This window comes from Pezoporus wallicus, unplaced genomic scaffold, assembly GCF_028554395.1.
Source record: "Pezoporus wallicus isolate ANWC-B61680 ecotype Strahan unplaced genomic scaffold, APGP_CSIRO_Pwel_v1 scaffold_3294, whole genome shotgun sequence".
In the NCBI taxonomy this organism is placed as follows: Eukaryota; Metazoa; Chordata; class Aves; order Psittaciformes; family Psittacidae; genus Pezoporus; species Pezoporus wallicus.
The window spans coordinates 8,113,185-8,132,385 of record NW_026635478.1 but is presented as its reverse complement, the minus strand read 5'-3'; the positions used below and the strand labels follow the sequence as shown (position 1 = coordinate 8,132,385).

Genomic DNA, 19,201 nt, shown 5'->3' with positions numbered 1-19,201 from the left:
AGATTGCTCTCTCCATGCAAATCGTAATTTCTGGTGCTGATGTTCATTGTTCACTTTCAGCCTGTATGGGAGATTTCTTCTTAGTCCTCTTGACTTTTTCACTGTAATATAATGCCTCGTGATAAGGGAAACAAGCAGCAAAGGGCAACTTTCTTACCAGCATCATGGTGGAGACATCAGGCTGTTGGATCTTGCTTTCAGTGTTTTCCTAGATGGGTGTTAAGACTGACTCATGTTGGCTGTCCTGGTAGCACAGAGGAATACTGTGCCAAATCAAGAGGAGTAAAGTTTTCCTTCAAAGTCAATAAAACTTAGCATACAGGCAGTGTTGGAAATAAGTTTTATATTCCTCTGTATGCTGTCAGATGATGAACATACGTAGTGCAGTATCTAAAGTGCCTCTTCTCCCTCAGAAGGGCTGACTCTTTATATATTTGTGGTTTTCAGAATACTTTGCTCAGTTTTCAAATCCAGCCAGACATGCCAAGTAGGACACAGTCAACTCAGTAACCACTTAGGATCTCTTTCTTTATTTAATATTATGTCCAATCAACAAAAGAATAAAACTGAGGGAGGGGAGAGACAGCATTCTTCCTGGGAAGAGCTTAGCTGATCTAGATGCAAATAAACTGTCACTTGCACTGAGGTGCCAGACTCAGTCCATCTGTGCGTGCAAAGAAAGGGCAGCACTTCTGAAAATGGCAATGCTCCTCCAAAAGCACCTGCTACAGAAAACTTCGTCTTTATTTAATAAATGCCCATTTGCAGTAAGAGTGAGGTGCCAGGGTGAAGAATGGATACAATATGCAAATCAAGATACCTTTTCCCATCCCCACTGCCCTTGCTCTCCTATCACGCTTGCTAAATGTACGCTAATCTTCCTCTTGTCTTGTGTTCTCACTTTTCTTGCAGTCGCTGTGAGCGCTTGCCTTGTAATGAAAATAAGGAGTGCCAGAGCCTGCCTCTGAGAATAACCTACTATCACCTCTCTTTTCCTACCAACATTCAAGTACCCACCGACATTTTCCGCATGGGCCCTTCCAATGCTGTCCCTGGGGATAAAATTCTGCTGTCCATCATCAGCGGGAACCAGGAGGGGTTTTTCACCACAAAAAAAGTGAACAACCACAGTGGCATTGTGGTCATGCAGCGGCAAATCGCAGAGCCCAGAGACCTTCTTCTGACAATTCAAATGCAACTTTTCCGCCATGGAACTGTCAACACATTTATTGCCAAACTTTTTATCTTTGTCTCTGCACAGCTTTGATCCCTATCTTACAGGCATCATTGGCTACCTTTTCTCTTTTAAAAGTAGCTTTTATTTCCCAGTTTTAATAAAGTTTTAGTTCATCTGTTGCATGCTGCACTTGCATTTTATTTGCCATCATCATTACAGTTCTCCACTTTCCCCCATAACTGAACGTCTCAATTTAGGGAGGTTCTTACATGTACTCTGTGTCATTATAAAAAGCAGAAACAGGTGTCCAAGAGCTTATTGCCTGAGTATACTGAGGACTGAAAACAATTCATTTACTTCACACAGTAATGGAGTTGGTTTCATTTGATGATACAAAGCTGCATATGTTTAGGTCTAAATTTTTTAAATAAAATAGGTATATAATTTGACCTGTCTCAACTGAGACATCTTTAGAGAGTTTTGTCACTTCAGGGGCAAATTTCTGTGCATTTTCTGAAAATCTATTAAAAGCGTGTAACTTAGACCCTTAGGACCTCATGGTGCCCCAACACACAGGTGGCTTTGAAAATGGGGACCCACATTTTCAAGCTGCACTAGTTATCATTGCTCTGTTGTAGCCAGTGAGCTTGTGCTGATTTCCATCAGGTACAGATCCCAGTTCTAACTTTTAAAGATGGTACAAAAGAGAATCTCTTCTAAAGAACATTTATTTTTGAGATTTTTCATCTTCTTTTCTGTGGAATTTCCACTGAACTGAAAATCTAATGATGGGAAAACCGCAGTTCCTAACAGCATTCAGCTACTAGCAGAGAGCTCTTTTCTATTTCACAGGCAATATCCTGAGATGTGTCTATAGGAATATTTGAAAAAGATATTTAGTTGGTCTCTCTCCAACTTCCATATCAAAGCTGATAAATATTTAATTTTAAAGACTTTACCCACTACCAAAAAAATCCCAGCCAAACCCTAGCACCCCTAAAAGATAAGCCAGAACTCCGATATCCAAATCTTTCTTCCTTTACTTCTACAAGTTTCTTCACTCACCTCTATGCAATCAAGAAAAATGTAGAAAATACAACTGGAATTTCTTCAGAGTTCTTCTGTTTTGTGAGCTGGAAAAGGATTTATTTTACTCTTCAGTCTTTGTATTGATAAATATTAAAAGCTCAGTCCCAGAGGTATGATCTAAAAATCAGTGTTCTTTACACAATCCTAGGCTCAGATATCTCTGCCACCTGGTACATAAGCAGAATAGTCGTCCATAGATGAAGAATAATCCACATGAATGCACAAACAAAAAAAAAAAAAAAGAATGCTTCACCAAATAAATGCAGAAGACACAAGAAAGGTACAAGGTTAGAAACTGCAAACATTCTAAGCCAAGATCACAAGCCTTAATCACCTGAACACAAGGAATTACTCTATTAGCTGTAAGCTGCAGGCTCTTGGGCTTATCATCAGCCAAGGACTAGATTGGGGCATGATTGCAGCACTCTGCCAGAGTATTACATGTTCCCTAAGGCAAAGTTTATCCCAGCTGGCTGACAGGAGTTCAAGTCTCATGAGGAATGCCAATGTTTAATAAGTCTGTTGACACATACTTATAAAGCTGCCAGAAGCTGCCAGTGGGGATAGAGTCCCAGTTTTAAATATTGAAAGCACAAGCCCATGCTGCTTGAACTAATGGGATTTCTTACTGCCACAGAAGATGCTCGTATATAAATGCCTTCTGGCTACCAGTTCATTATGAGGCTGTAATTAAGTAAGATAAAGATTCAAAAATAAACTTAATTTTTGCAAGCGTTAATATATATTTGTTTGGCAGGACAAGAAGGCAGTGTGAGAATTTGGCCCTCAGTATTGTAAAATGTTACTAGATTAATTGCATTCAGCAAGTAATTTAAGAACATGGAGCTCAGATTCTCCTGTATTAGACGCTTTAATGCTGCAATGTGGCTGGAACATTCAAGAACATGTATGAAATTATGTAGTGCCATTTTTGTGCATGGTTCTTTCCAAATGGAAATGAAGTCACAGTTCCTGAACCAAAGAACTTACTAATTGAATCTAAGAGAGAATATGAAAATAAATTACACCAGGACCCAAGAAGAAATGAAAAATGATATTCGGGAAAAGATTATTTGCAAAATAATCAGAGCAGCTGAGCTGTTTCTTAACTTTTTTCTCTTTTAAATGAAAAAGGTCTCAAAGAGGCACCAGGTCCAGAGCTGCAATTTTTGTTAGAGGGGAAAACTTGAAGGAAAGATTTGAATAAAGACATTTCTCAGCACTTAGGAAGAAACTTTTGTCCCTCACTGTCCCTACTACAGAAGGACATGAGCAGAAATGAAAACATCAGTTAATCAGAAGATCAAATGTAAAGATGATGTGTAAGGATAAAATTAAAAAGTATTTTAAGATCAGAGCACATCGTTAATAACAAATAACAGGATTTTAAATAGATGCTAGTTGTCAAAGAAGTTACTGCAGGAGTTGTCTAAAAATGGGATGTTGAAGCAGTGAAAGAACAAAGTGTTATTTTGGATATGCTGAAGCAATTAGCAGGGATATCAAAAGAAAGGTGATAAGAAAATGAATATTTGGGCAGGAGAAAATGAAAGCATAAACTCAAATTTAGTAGTATGGACAAAGCATGCAAGAAAGAAAAAAGTTGTGGGATCTATAAGAAGGGAGAAAAATGGTGCAAAAAAAGAGAGCTGGCAATCATTTGTCTGTAACTTGTATGGTTACAAGCTGCATTGGTCTAGAAACCAGTTTTAGTTAAGAACTAACACAAATCACTTGTGATCATTGTGATCCTCAGTTTCTGTATGCAGGGTACCTAATTCCTGTCAGAATGATTTACTCCAGTGAATCAAAAGTGAGAATTATGAATGCAAGTCTTAGCACTTCATCTTAAATTCCTGGCCTCTTGGATGAGAATTTCAGAAATGTTTCTATTTGCCCAATTCTGTTCCAGCTGAAGTCAACAGTAAAGCTCCTTTTTCTTTCTAGGAAGGAGCAAAGGCAGACCAATGTTGAGTGCTTCAGACACTCCCACCAGTGTTTCTGCATATATATCCTATTATCTAAATGCAGCTATGAAAATGTAGGATGCTGTATGTATTGTACCAGTAGTACTTCATTAGTAATAATGTTCCAATGTGAGTTATGCAAGTTACTGTTTATTGGTGTCCCTAAAATCATTAGAGGATGCTATAGCTATTATTTGCATTATGTAATGCGAAGAGAAAAAAAAAATTAAAGAACTTTTCCAGCATTTTTAAACATGTTGCTGGAAGTAAAACCAGTCTGACTTGGCTCTTGTGACCCCAGCTCAGCAGGATCCTGAGGAAAGATGCAGTGTTTGTTTGCATGGCTGTATAGATGTAAATGTCTGCTAAACTCCTCTGTATGCAGCCAGGGAAAAAAAGAAAAAAAGAAAAAAGGGGAGAGGGAAACAAACATGAATGATGCACATTTTGCTTCAATTCTATTTATTATGTATTTTGAAATAGACTATATTATGCTGGAGCTAGCCTGTGTAATTTAGCTGATCTTTATTTCACAGACATGAGGGTCAGCTAGCTGGAAGTCCTTTCTTAATTTGGCAGCTGGGGTTTAAGGGGGTGGAATCTGTTGCTGTAGATCAGACTATTATGTCCATATATCCATAATTAATTTGTTCTGAAACGACCAGCATGAAGCATTTCAACAGAAAGCTGTATTCTGTTCTCTGTGAGGTGTCTAGGAAATGACAAAATTTTGTACCCAGGTAACAGTGGGAAGTAAAAGGTCTCTCCTGGCCTCCATCTCCTGGCCAGTCTCAAAACATCAACTACAGAGTGAAAAATCAGAAGCCAGGCTCAGCTGGTGTAAATTAAGGCAGCTTCATTGCCTTCCTGTGGACTATGTCCATTCACATCTGTTAAAGCATAATTTCCTTAATGTTGATTCATGTTTTCTCTTTTATCTTTATTTTAGCTTCATGCAATATCAGCTTGTTTGGTTTTGTTTTCTTTGGTGAGCAAATGTGGGTAGCATGTAATAAGAAGTCACTGATGTATTTGGTATTAACAGAGCCGTAAAGTTCCTTTGAACATCTGAAAAAAGATGGCTTGTAGATGTGGACTTGGGCAACACATTTTGAAAAGAGCAAGATCCATTTATTTCTAGAGGTATCTGGCAAACTAAAGCTTCCATTTTTGTTTCCCTTTTACTCAGCGAATTTTTATTCCTTTTAATCTTTGAATTCCTCCCCCCCCCTGACACTGCAGTCTTTTCTTTTTTCCACTTAGAAATATGAAGAAATGGGCAGGTCAAAGTTGAGATCATTTGTGGGGCTTAGTCACATTGTAAGTCCGAGCATAGCCCTTTCATCTCTCATGAACACAGACTGGGTATTGTGTGAAGTTCTTGAACTGTAAGTGACTTTAGATTCACTCTAGTGGACAAGGGTGAGAAGTCACCATTTAACTTTTAATAGACTTTCAGGGACGAATGAGCAGCTGGTTGAGATCGAATATGAAATGACCCTTACCGTTTCCCCAAACTCAGAATTCAATCTTTGAGGTTTTAAATAATGTGGTTAACTTTTTTCCTCTCCCAGTTTCCATTCCTGTTTTCTCAGTTTAAATGGAAAGGGGCATGTGAAAAAAATAAATTAAAAAAAAACAACAAAAAAACTTCAGAGAGGCTTTTCTGGCTCGTTTTGCACTGAAAATCGTGAAAGAAAGTTGGTTCTTCAGATTTCCAGAGTGGGAATTGTTTCTTGTTTATATGGCTGATATCACATGGAGTGCAAAAAAGGCTTGTGCAAATAAGCGCAGCTTCACTGTAATTGGTGAGACCATGCCCACACACTGCAGCTGAAGATCTGGGCCTAATTGTTTGGTCTTGTTTGTACTTTGGAATAGATTTTACATGGCATCGTGGCATCTCATGCTCTACGGCTCTCCCTGTTTTCACATGTCTGGCTTAAAGAACTGGATTTAATGGGATTTTGAGCGCAACTCAGCTGAGCCAAGTTTTTCAGTGGTCTAGCAGTTCTGATGATCTGCATTTGTCTCAGCTTTTGAGGTGAAGAATGGACACTTCTATCAATTATAGTTTCTAGCTCCCCAGATTGCAAAACACAGAGACGTAATTAATTTTCAGAAAATATATGCATATTTCTCTCTCGTTTCTCTTAGTGTCAGACTTGAAAAGACAGATACTATCCGTTGCATTAAGTCTTGTCGACCTAATGATGTCAACTGTGTGTTGGATCCAGTCCACACAATTTCCCACACTGTCATTTCACTGCCCACGTTCAGAGAATTTACAAGACCTGAAGGTAAGTGGTTTGTTCCTTGTTCCATTTAATAGACTACCACTTAGAAAACCTCCACCGGAAATCCTTGCTTAAAGCCAGACTTGCTACCAGTGCAGTAAAATGTTTGCACAGGTCCAAATTATAGTGTACTACTCATTTAATTAAAACCTTCGATATCCAGGAGTTTTAATTTTATGGGGCAGAGAAAGTTAGAGTTCTAACTCATATAGCTTCCTAGGAAATACATATTGAGTCTGAATTCCCAGGTACCACATTTACCCACATAATAGCCGTGTGCCCCATGACATTTTTTTTCCCTTCTTGCAGATTTTCCCATAGGAAGTAGGTACTCATTATATTCCTCTCATCTGTTTGTGGTCTGTTGTTTTCTGTTGACAGGTGACTTGTTCCAAAAATATAGCCTTTATCTGTATGGAAACATTAATCACAAAATACATTCTATTGAATAAGCTATCTAGTACTGTGATTGTCTAATTTTTGACCTATGAAATAAATGTTTTCTAAAATACAGAATAAAGGAAGGGAAATTTCAAGGGCTGGACAGGAAGCTTCTAAGCTAGGATTCTTAAAAAGTATCCAAGTGAGTATCTGTCCAGTCATCTGAAGTGAATTTTCCAGCCCCAGATGCTGCACTCTCATGGGCACATCTGTATTTCTTTAGTTCCTTCAGCCTCTGCAGCACCTGCAGGTTTTTAAGTCCTGCAGTTTCATAAGGATCACTCTCACTTTGCTTAGTTCACATACATACATACAGATCAAGAGCCAATTTTTGCTGCTTGGCACTGGTATTCACTTTCTGGCATCTTCACTGGGATTGTGTACACATCCATAGGTGGGATGACTGCTTTCAGCCCTACTTCTCTGTGGGATGAACCTAGTCAACAATTTGCTGTACAGCACAGACACAGAGAGAGAAGTGGCAGAGGAAGGAAGATTATTTTGAGGGGATTTTAAAGCACCTGAGTCTCCATTTCTGATGCATGCAGAGTCTCAGCCTTGCTGTGTCATAAATTTGTCCTAAATGAAAGCCAAAGTTGTTTCTTCACTTCTGCACCAGGCAAAAGAAGAAGGGCAAGAGACGTCCCAGTCCTTGTTCATATAGGAGCCATTTAACCACCAATAACTTAGCTGTGTATAGCTGCTATAGATTGCGTCAGGCCTGTTTCAGGCCTTGGCTGGCCCTACTTCACAGGAAGAAAAGGCATGCCCCATAGCCACTTCTCCCATACACACCCCTTCAGCTTCACCAGGTGTACTGGCAGCAGAGCTAAGGATTTGGCCCAGGATGCTCCCCAAACTTCCCTCATTAGTCCACCCTTACAAGTTAATAAAAAGAAATGAGACCTAGTGATCTGAGAGTATGACTGAAGCCCAGGACATGTTCCTAAACCGTAATTCAGTGCATGGCTTTGTGTGAATTCTTACAGCTCCATGATTTATTTTCATCATCTATAGAGCAAGGATAATAATGAAAGTAACAATACTTAATACACACACACACACACACACACACACACACACACACCCCGGGCTAAGATACTCTTACTGTTTTTTAAACCTAAAACCTTTTTCTGATACTCAAAAGGGCTCTAATTTGTAATGGCAATATTTTAGCTGCCTAATAGAATCAGAGTTCAGAGGTTTATATGTTTGGTCCCCCTCCCCTGCCCACCCTGTGGATCCTCAGTGCTGTCCTCTTTGGGATTTTGCAAGTCTGCCTGGTTTCCAAGAGTTGACTTTCTGGACTCTAATAGTGTTTTGGCTTCAGGGCTTCTTGCATGGTGCAGGAGGAGAAAATAAATCTCTCTGAATCCTCCCTTCCCCCAGATCTTCTTTCTTTTCCTTTCTTTTCAAAGGACAAACTGAGAGTGGTGGGGGAGGGGGCTGTCCTCCACCAACTTTGAGGGCAAGTCATTATGGATCACATTCTATCAGGTTCTTCAGTGATGTTTTCAAATACTTCTCAGTACATTCTGTGATCCTCTTTCTTTGCAGAGATTATTTTTCTTCGTGCCATCACACCTACATATCCGGCCAACCAGGCAGATATCATATTTGACATAACAGAAGGAAATTTAAGAGATTCCTTTGATATCATCAAGCGTTACATGGATGGTATGACAGTGGGTGAGTAGTGTTTTCTGTTTACTTCTCGCAATAATATTGTAGAACAAGGTCAAGGAAATTAACTCAAGTAATTAACTCCCACCTTGATTTTCAAGCCTGTATTGATTTATTATTCTCCAGTCCAATCTATGTAATTTGAACTAATATCACAATTAGTTTTTTATTAAAAATAGTAAAGGCCTAAACTTCAATTTGAGAAATGTTCTAACTTCTTTCAGAATTGGTGCTAATTACAAATGCAAATGGCTTCATTTTAAAATGATGAGCCTTGCCCATTATAATCAAACTCAATATAATAATACAGCATGTTAGTGAAGGGACTGTAAGTTTAATTAAGGGTTCTTGTTTAAACAGCATTGAACCAATTTTTGGATAATAGTTTTTTTAAAGCAGGACTGAATTTACTGAAACCGTTACCTATTTTAATACTTAATGACAGGCTGGTTCAGTTTTAAATAAATACCTTTGTTGAAGGTAAAAGGGATCTGACAAATGCTGCGGTTTAGAAGAAACTTCAGAATGGAGCATATGAATTTGATTTAGAGTCTCAGCTTTGCAGGGAGGAGACATGGCAGGAGGTATACGTGTGTATATGGATCATGTTGTAGACTTGCATCTATTTATATAGCTGGGAGGGGCTGCAACACAATCTGGGGTCATTCTTTCTGATGAGCTGCTCTCAGAGCAGGGCTGTTTTGGGGGATATAGTGCATAATGTATGCAGTATGTAATGCGTATAGTGTATCTAGCATACATATTTATGTATACATGCACACAGATATATATTTACAGTGTTATGCTGCTTGGCTTTCACTCTAGGACCCAGCATACCCAGGAGTAGGTGGCAAATCATGTGAGGGTTGCAGAGCAGAAGCAGGTTCCAGTTGATGTGCTGCTCTGCCTGATGCAAGATGCTAGTGCTGTAGCAAGGGAATATGCTGTGATTCTCATGCTTAAAGAATGAATATGCCAGGTAGTAAAAGGTAATATTTGATTGGTCTTTGTTAATGTCTATTTATGAAAATAGAGGACTACTGTTCCCACTGAACGTTTGTGCTTCAATATGTGAATGTGCAGGTTCTGCTCAAGTTTACACATGTGAGAGTTTTCAGGAGTCAAAAAACACAGCAGAAACTGGGCAGAAATATTTTACAGTGAAAATAGTGGATTCCTCTGTGATTATTTGTAGTGCTTTAATAGTGAAACAATGCGTGGTGCAAGGTTTGGTTAGGGATTTTTTTCTTTTAATCCATTGCGTATCATACAGTTCATAATCCAGGCCATGTTACTAGAGAGTAAGTTAGCTGGAAGTACTTGGGTTTCTCAGTTTAAAAACCTGTGGCAATTTGCGACATGGCTTAGTGGTGGACGTAGCAGTGCTGGGTTAATGGTTAAACTTGATGATCTTAAGGGTCTTTTTCAACTAAAACGATTCTATAAATGTATGTGCTTCTGGGTTTTCTAGCAGGACTTTGGATGAATAGGAAAATTACTGCTGTGCTTCCACACTGATGGTTTGTGAAAAAGTCATACTTAGCATGATCTGAAGGTGGCACTGTTGCATTTCAGAAGCTTGACATTACAGCCTGAGTTGTGCAAAGGTTTTATGAACTGTAGATAAAAATCATCAGTCATTAGGTTTATATTTCTTTCTTTATCAAACAGAAGTATACATGTGAATGCTGAGAAAGAGGGAGAGTCTGTTAAAGTGGGATGATAAGATTACAGATTTCAGGTATTGGGTTGATTCTTTAGAAGAGTATAAATGTTATCAGATCCCACAGTAGTTACAGTAGTTTGCTTTTCGTGCTATGTGCTTCTTTCTGTCTGAAATAAGAAAGAAGGATGTGTTTGGATATTTGGCTGGCCAAGGTATTCGCCTGAGGGAAGCTTTTCCATTTTGAATAACAGGACTGCGTGTCGATGGTATTTTACTTGGTAAAATGGATATCTGCCTCACAGCATTAGGAGAAAAAGGATATTCTTATACAGCAAGTTGAGAGGATATGATATACACCTAAGTATATTCCCAGTTCTGCAAAAGAATTGCGCAACTCTTTCTTCACCTCAGTTCCCCCATGTGCAACATGGAGATGATAAAACATGCCTACTACTGTCTTAATTAATTCTTTTATATAAGATTCTTAATTAATTCCTCTATGTAAAACTACTTTGAGATTAATGGATGGAAGCTGCAAAGTAAACTGCCTGCAGCATAACTGGAAAAGGGAAAACAAAACAAAACTCCAGCTGATACTTACCTGAAGGGGCAGAGGTTCAGGGCGGCATGTTGTATGTGTGAAATCAGGATTACAAATAATTCTGCCAGCAGCAGTTCTGCTGCTCTCATCAGAATATCATTTTTTTCTTGTTAATAATCAGAATGTTAGGTGTTTCCATGAAAGTGCTGAGTAGTTTTCAAGACAATAAATAAGATGGGATCCTAGTCCTCCAGAGTTCATAAAATGAGTCCCTCTTGTAAAGAAAGAAGAAGGGTTTGCATAAGGGTGGAAGAAGACAAAGGGCATAAACAATATCAGAAACTTCATTGGTTATCCCATTAAGTTACATGAACATAAGAACTGTGGGGATGTAACACAGGGACTCTAGCAGAACAAATTCCCAGCTAGCTCAGTAACCATTGTCCAGCATATGAGCCAGTAACAGAGAGGTACATAGGAATCTTTCTGCAAACTTAATATTCCAACTTGCTGCAATCATTAGTTTATGTGCTTCTGGGAAAGTGCACCTGGGCTACCATGCTTGATGACCACTAATGGACATATGCCTCTTAAATCTGTGTAACCTATTTTTAATTATTATTAATTTTTGCTGTCTATATTGTAGAGGAAAGAATACGTTTACCCTGAAATCATAGATGCATGGGTAAAAGGAATAATAAGCATGTTTCATTCTGTGTAATATTTCAGGAGAAATGACCAGAGTATCAAAGCTATTTAATCTGCTAAAGAAAATTAGATCACCAAATACCTTTGTCTACAAGACAAATTTTCTCTATAAGAGAAAAGGTAGAAAACCCCTACAGGAGTTCTGTGGGTTTATTTTCTTTAAGGAAAAGACATGGACTAGCTCAGAGAGAGATGAAACACATAAGAGCATATGGAAAAAAAAAGCAGGAAAATAATTACTAGTGTTACTGAAAGGGCTGAGTGTAGTAAACCTTGACAACATGTCAGAGCAGAGGAAACTGATGAAGGCATTCAAAGAAAAGAGGGAGCACTGAGAAAAAGGGGGGAGAAAGGACAGATCAATGAAGATGCCCTTGCAGGAAATCCTTCATTAGTAAAACAGGTTTTTGCTAGTTTGTCACAAACACGAGAGATGACACCTTAAGAAGGACCTGTGTGTGAATGGAAAGGAACAAGATGCTCTCAAAACTGTAGCACTGAAAAAAAGTAAAAAGGTACAGGTTCCTTTTGGTAAAGGCTTAGAGAGTGGGAGGAGCTGTTAAAGAAGGAGTTACAGAAGAAAAGTGAGGACTTCAATACTGACAAAGAACTGTGGACTGAAGAATCAGGTCATCAGTTTTAGCTGTTATCTATTGACGTTGACACTGAGACATCAAGGAGAAGATGTTAGTGATGCTGAGAAATATGTAGGGTTGGATGGAGAGTGGCTTGTCAGACTTTTGTGATTTGTTGATGGAAAGGCAGACGCTGAGGTCATAGGGAGAGATGAGAGTGTCTAGCAGCAGTTTGTGAGGAGGAAAAGAAGAGACACCAGAAGCAGAGGAAACAGTTGCTCCAGGAAATGTTAGAAAAAGAAAGAGCACAGTCTCCCAAAGGAGATGTAGGAAAAGCAGGCACAAGTGTGGAGAAGAAAGAGGTAAGGACAGTATTGCAAGATCAAGGAAAGAAAATATATCAAATGGGAATCAGTGATCAGCCGTATCAGACATGGAGGTCCAAAAGAAGAACAGACTCCATAACTAACTATGCTGACCTACAGGAAGTATCTTCCAGTGGAAGAGAAGGAATGAAAGCCAGCCTGCTGGAGTTATAGTGCATAGACTTCTTGCAAGCTGAAGAAAAATAGTTGTGTAAAAAGTTGTCTCCAATATTTCTACGTTATTGTACTAACAAAGAGGTGCGAAACCTCTTTCTTTTGTGATTCGAGAAGTGCTGTAGAGTCTTTGCTGCCTGGTGTGGTTACAGTCCAAGGTGGCACTGAATCCAAAGGGCACTGTTAACAACTGCACGTCACTTATTAGCATGGGTGGGAGGAAAACAGAAGTGCAGACCTATCCAGTTGTGGATTTTTTTTAAAAAAAAAGCTTTTATAGACTTCTCAGTGCATTCCTCCTTTAACCAGCTGTCAGTGAAAAATGAAGAATGCATTTTCAACCTGTACAAAAATGTCCTAGCAATGCCTAAGGTATTATAAGATACTATAAAACATTTCCCCCCTCAGCTATGCATTCATTTCCTTAGGTGACTGTAATACCACCTTGTAGTCTGGTAAACTTCAGGAAGATTGTAAAATTTTGTCATACAGCAAAAAGCAGTTTTCGTAGGCTGAAATCTTTTATGTTGCATTCAATACTAACTTAAGCAGATACTCTCGCCTATTAAGCGGAATTGTACTATTCTGATCAAAAACATCCAGAGTCAATACAATTATAAAATTTCACTTGTACCTATAGAGCTTCTCAGGGGTGTTGTGCTGGTGCTAGAATACACTGATATCAACGTTGCTTATCATTTTACAGATAGGTACTGCTGTTCTCCATTGTTATGGCGAGGATTTCACTGCTATCTCTGTGCTGGCTTTCCAGCCACATGTACAAGTGTGAGAGTTCATGATATTACCCTTGAATTACTACAGAAAGTGTCTCAGCTACTGATAGCACAACAGAAGATTTAGTAGTAGTCTAATTTTTACTATGGTAATCATTTAGTATGATCCAGAGGCTGGGAAGACACATTTAAAAATTGATCATAAGGTAAACAAAAACAGATACCATAAGAAAGTGTGTTTGTGTAATCCATATTGGTTGGGGGCAGGAGAAGGAGACTGGAGGTTTGACTTTTGAGGAAACCTCTCCTTAACACAGGGTAGTAGTTCTGTGTCTTGTAAGTAGTTTGGCCATTCCCAGTGTAGCAAGGTCTTTTCACAGTCTGCCATGCTGTGGTCTGACATTTGTGTGGTCTGACATTTGCGTGGTCTGACATTTGCATGATCTGACATTACATTCAGAGGCACTGGGTTGCAAAAGATTCGGTTCTGAACTTTGTCCCTGGGCCCACTCTGCAGTGATGGGCAAGTACTTTCACATTCCTCTCTGCTTTTCCCTTATCCTCTCTTGCTTTAGACTTTATCTTTGGGCCAGAGGCTGGCTGGCTCTTACCACGCATTTGTTACTGCTTTTAGCATAATGAGATCCCTGGACTGATTTGGGCTTCTTGGCGCAGCTCTAATGCTGAAGGTAGCAGTTCACCTGCAATTGCTTCTCTGTCGGGAAATGGAGGCTAGGTGTAGGCAGTCAGGGTGTCCAGGAGAGCTCTGCTGTTCGTGGGTGAGGATTTCAGCACGTACATTATCTCCCCTGGTGGGTACTCTTACTAGAAAGTAAGCAACAATAGCCACCTTTTGTCATGACTATAATGTCATTAGCATGAAATGACAATGGTGTCTGGCAATACAAAACTGGTGCTGTCCAGTCATTCACAGTAAGCACAGAGAGCAGGGACATAATTCAGCAGGTTTTTCGACAGGCTCTTGCAGCCTTACACTAAAAAGACACAGTCCCTTTCAGTATCTTTGTTCTGGTTTCATCTAGGCTTGCCCCTTTCACAAGAGGACTCCCTCAGCAAAGAATATTTTGTGAGTTTTTCTCTATGCCAGGATGCCCTGTTGAAATTAGTAGCTATGCATTTGAGATGAGAGTGCCCAGAAGCCATTTGGTAAATGGGATCCTAGATTTATTGCCTGAACCTGCCCTTTTGGGATGCTGATGAGTGCACTGTTCGGTAGTCAAATCTCTCAATACCCTCCCTCCCCTCCAGAAAAAATGTCAGGCTGGAGAGCTCTTCTGGAGGCAAACAGGCAACTTGAACAGGAGGTGAATTTCCATTTCATATCTGAGAAATGCTGAAGGTGCTTTTCTGGTGAGAATGAGTCTCATGCTCGAGTGGAGCAACCTTCCTAATGCCAAATTTCACTCTAGCACATCACAAGTACCTGGTTAATCAAACACTCCTCCTTGACCAATGTTCATCTCACCCCTCAGGTACGAAGGTATAGTATATCACAGAAACACTCATACAGACCACCTTTGGTTACAGCTTCCATAAAGCAAGCAGACAAATAAATCACACTGCAGCTCTGATGGAGTTTCGTGAACTGTGGCATGAAGTATAAAACCTGCCAGCTTGGGAAAGATATAGACTGAGTCAGGGAACAGCTAAGGGGACTGCAGAAGGTCCTTGGTTCAGATTGCATAGCATGCATTTTTTGATATTAATTTTAAACACTGGGCTGGGATATTACATAAATGGGCCAATAAAGCCATATTTGGATTCAGTACACCGAGAAACATCCTACAGCAATTCCTCTGAGAGAGTTCTGTGTGAATTCAGCTTTCTGAGGTTCTTTGCCCTGGTTTAGAGTAGTCAGAGACCTACTTTTCTGAGGATCTCCAAGTGTGAAATATTTGTGTGACCGATTCAGCTGCTTCTGCTGCTGCTCCCAAGTTCACGTGTTGATGGCGTCTCATTCCTGCAGTAGCACCTACACACCCTATAAAAATGGAGACAGAAGATAAAAGACTCAAAGCATATCAAAAATTTTTCCCAGTATGATGCACAGATGCATGGATTACTTAAAAAACTTTTATTTTTTAAGGGGTCAAATGTGGTGAAGTGACCCCTTATTTTAGCCTTGTTTTGAGAATTTGGTCAGGGATTAACACGCATTAAGATTCAGAGAGCTTCCCTCATCAGAAGTTCTGCTAACAATACCCGCAGAGCTGTCGCCTCTAGGTGATGACTGAGCAGCTACAGAAGGGCTTTCATGTCAAATCCTCAGGATTAGGTACTTTTCTTCCATGGTAAATTGAATCACAGAGCCATATCATGCTGTGTGCCACAGCATGGCTTTTTGCCAAGAAATGCTTAGGGTGACAATAATTAATTGCCCAGGTGTCATGGATATGCTACAGTATCCAAGCTTGGCTGAAACAGAATAATGTGATTGCAGGACAGGTAGGGTAAACAAGCCACTCTTGCTAAATGGAGAGATTGCATGTACGTGATGATGTACCACAGTGGACACTAACCCCACTGTAATAAGGTAGTAGGGCTAAAATCAGGAAGCTGACATATATGATTTTTTCCTCTTTTGGACATTCAGCCCTTAAGTTTTTTCCACCTGTTTTTGTAATATGTGAGGTTCTCGAACTACATAAAGCATGACACGTTCTCAAAGGTGGAAAAAGAAGGATTAAAAAATGTATGGTGGAAACTATTTTTTAATGAGGCTACTTTAAGTACAGTTATTGCATTTTAGGCATGAGTGATTTCACAGCATTGTCAACATTAAAACCCATTGCGAGGTTTGGCTGGCAGGCAAACCAGAGATCTAAAAGCACTTCAAGTTTGCCAAACCAAGATAAGAGCACATCTCTCTGAAGTTATTTGGTATCCTTAATAAAGATCATAGTATTTGTAAACTAGCCAAACCTCAGTAAAATCAAAGGTTGTTTTTAATTCTTTCATAATAGCAAGGCTCCATATGATCCAACATGACAGATAATAGCTTTGAAAATATTTACCATTTGTTTCTGGCCAAAAAAAGTATTAATACCATGAGGCCTCTTTATTGCCTCTTTATTTGATGCATTTCAGCAGCCAAAGCTTTCTAGAGAAGCCCAAGTGTTAATGAAATTAAACTTCATTGAGTGGTTGAAGGATAGCATTTCTAATAAATTGAATCCCAAATTTGTGATCTCTTGAATAAGGCAGAAAGATGCCTTTTCATGCTGAAATGCAATTCCTGTGCTGTAATGTCCTTTTTAATTCAGAGGTAAAATTAAAGGCAAAAGGAGAAGCAGATTCCATTTTAGTTTAACTTAAAATGAGATATGTACAGTAGGCGGAAACTTCAAAGGCTATGAGTACCTGGAGAGTTTTAGAGACAATTGTTTGGACAGTCTTTAAAGGAGGGCCTTGTCTTTACATGGTTTAAAAATGATTACTGTGATCAATAGATGCTCTGACCATGGAGAGATATGAGCAATAGATGTTGCTTATGGTCGCAGGCTTGGGCCCACCTTGTTATACTACAGTGGGTTTTTTTGAGGGATGTCTTGCCCTTCCCCTGATCCTCTTTTACACCTCTCAGAGAAGGAAACAGTACACGTTTGAGCTGCACTGTTGGGTAGTGGTTACTGAATTGCTCCAGGGACACAGGCATTTTTGTCTGTTCCTGCGATAACATGGTCAGAACTGCATCAACTGGCCTAAGTCATTAGGAGTCCTGTTTATGCCACTGGGGTGATACTCACCATTACAGTACCTAAACCACCATTGCCTTTCTGTTCCTTAATAGGGAACACTGGGATTGTATTATGTGATCTGGAGCTTTGTGGGTGCTCAAAAGGGAAACCCCTCTCCTGTTGACCTCTGTGCTAACGCTCCAGGCCTTTCCCTGTTGTCAGCATTAGTGCTTGTGTGGCAAGCTACATTTTTGGTTCTTTCAGGTGTTAATCCAAGGGAAGGGGTGGAGGATATAGCAGGTCCACTATTTTTGGTCAGCTTAAACCAACAGTGAAGTAGCCCTGAGTGTATGTACCTTATGAAAATATGATTTTATGTTCAGGCTGACTTCTGAAGCAGTTTATAAGCACTTGGTTTCTCAATAGCTGAAAATTAGGCCATTCTCTTAGGAATTTGAATAAAGATCTGGGAGATCCATGTTTGAAAAGCACATGTTTTTGAAACTCTTGTCCCCAGATACTTCAGCAAAGATATGTATAGCCAGCCACATTCCCACAAAGCATTTCTCCATCAGCATGGAAACCTTGTTAACATCCAACTCTAAACTGACGCTCAAAATCTATTATTTTGTGAAGTGTTCAGCATCAAACTTGAATGAAGGTCTAACTCACAATGTTATGAGGACAATATACTTCAAAGCAAGAGGAAATCTATTTCAGTACTTGTATTTTGATTAATGAGTTTTCTGAATCCTGTAACCATGTTTATGTTTGTCAGCTGTGGAAGCTCAAGGATTAATGATATCTTCAGAGCTATTTTTCTGTATATGATTTGATGCCTGCAGTGATTATTACCAAGAAATATTTCATTTTCCAAAGAGTAGCCACTTATTAATAAAAACTGATTGTATCAGAAACTATCAGAGCACCACACAGCAGGAGCCTACATTGTTATTGTCACAAACAATTGAGAGAAATACAGATAGCTTTCAGGAAAATTTAAAAAGAAAAAAAAATGAAAAGGATTATTTAGCTTTTGAGAGATGGAGGAATCTAAGGTGTACATTAACTGTCTGAAGTCAGCGGACATCTGGTGGTCTGGGAAATGCCTGTCATTTGACAGCTAGATTGTGCCTTTAGGCACAGTCATGAACTAAGGAGGCCTGGAGGAACATAATGCCTGTGAGACTGCTTACAGAGCACAGCGCACTTCTGTGAAGCACAACAAGAAGGGCTTCTGCAAGTACATCAACAGCAAGAGAAAGACTAGGAAAAATGTCCCTATGAAAGGGGCAGGAAAGACATAGAGAAAGCTGAATTGAATGCCACCTTTACCTCATTCTTCACTGATAAGACTGGCCTTCATGAGTCCTGGAGCCCTCATAGCAACAGGAGAGTATGGAGCAAGAAATACTAACCCTCAGTGGAGGAGGATCAGGTTAGTGAACTTTTAATAGGATCATAGAATCACAGAATGACCTAGATCAAGTCCAGCCTTCATCCTATCACTGCCAAGTCCACCACTAAACCATGTCACTAAGTGCCACATCTACAGATCTTTTAACTATCTCCAGGGACAGTGACTCCACCTCTGCCCTGGGCAGCCTGTTCCAGTGCCTGAGCACCCTTTCTGTGAAGAAATGTTTCCTAATACCCAATATAAACCTCCCCTGGCACTGCTTGAGACCATTTCCTCTTTCCTATCACTTGTTATTTGGGAGAAGAGACCAACTCCCACCTCACTACAACCTCCTTTCAGGCAGTTGTAGAGAGCGATAAGGTCCCCCCTGAGCCTTCTCTTCCTCAGACTAAAACCCCCCGTTCCCTCAGCTGTTCCTCATCACACCTGTGCTCCAGACCCTTCACCAGCTTTGTTGCCCTTCTCTGGACCTGCTCCAGCACGTCAATGTCTCTCTTGTAGTGAGGAGACAAGAAGTGAGCACAGGATTTGAGGTGAGCCCTCACCGGTGCCAAGTACAGGGGGATGCTCACTGCCCTGGCCCTGCTGACCACACCATCTCTGGTACAAGGCAGGCTATCCTTTGCCTTCTCAGCTGCCTGGGCACACTGACTTATGTTCAGCTTC

The 19,201-nt window shown here is 39.8% G+C and overlaps 1 protein-coding gene across 2 annotated transcripts in view; it reads left to right on the top strand.

Annotated features, from left to right (window-relative positions):
- FBLN1 (fibulin 1) overlaps nt 1-19,201 on the top strand; it is an 81,051-nt gene that overhangs the window by 49,810 nt on the left and 12,040 nt on the right. The window contains exons 15-16 of one of the 2 annotated variants that reach the window (XM_057426846.1): nt 6,391-6,533; nt 8,529-8,660. In XM_057426846.1, coding sequence (XP_057282829.1) covers nt 6,391-6,533; nt 8,529-8,660 — 275 coding nt within the window. Of the gene's footprint in view, nt 1-912; nt 1,360-6,390; nt 6,534-8,528; nt 8,661-19,201 lie in introns of those variants that run through there. The other variant, XM_057426856.1, reaches the window with a different exon arrangement.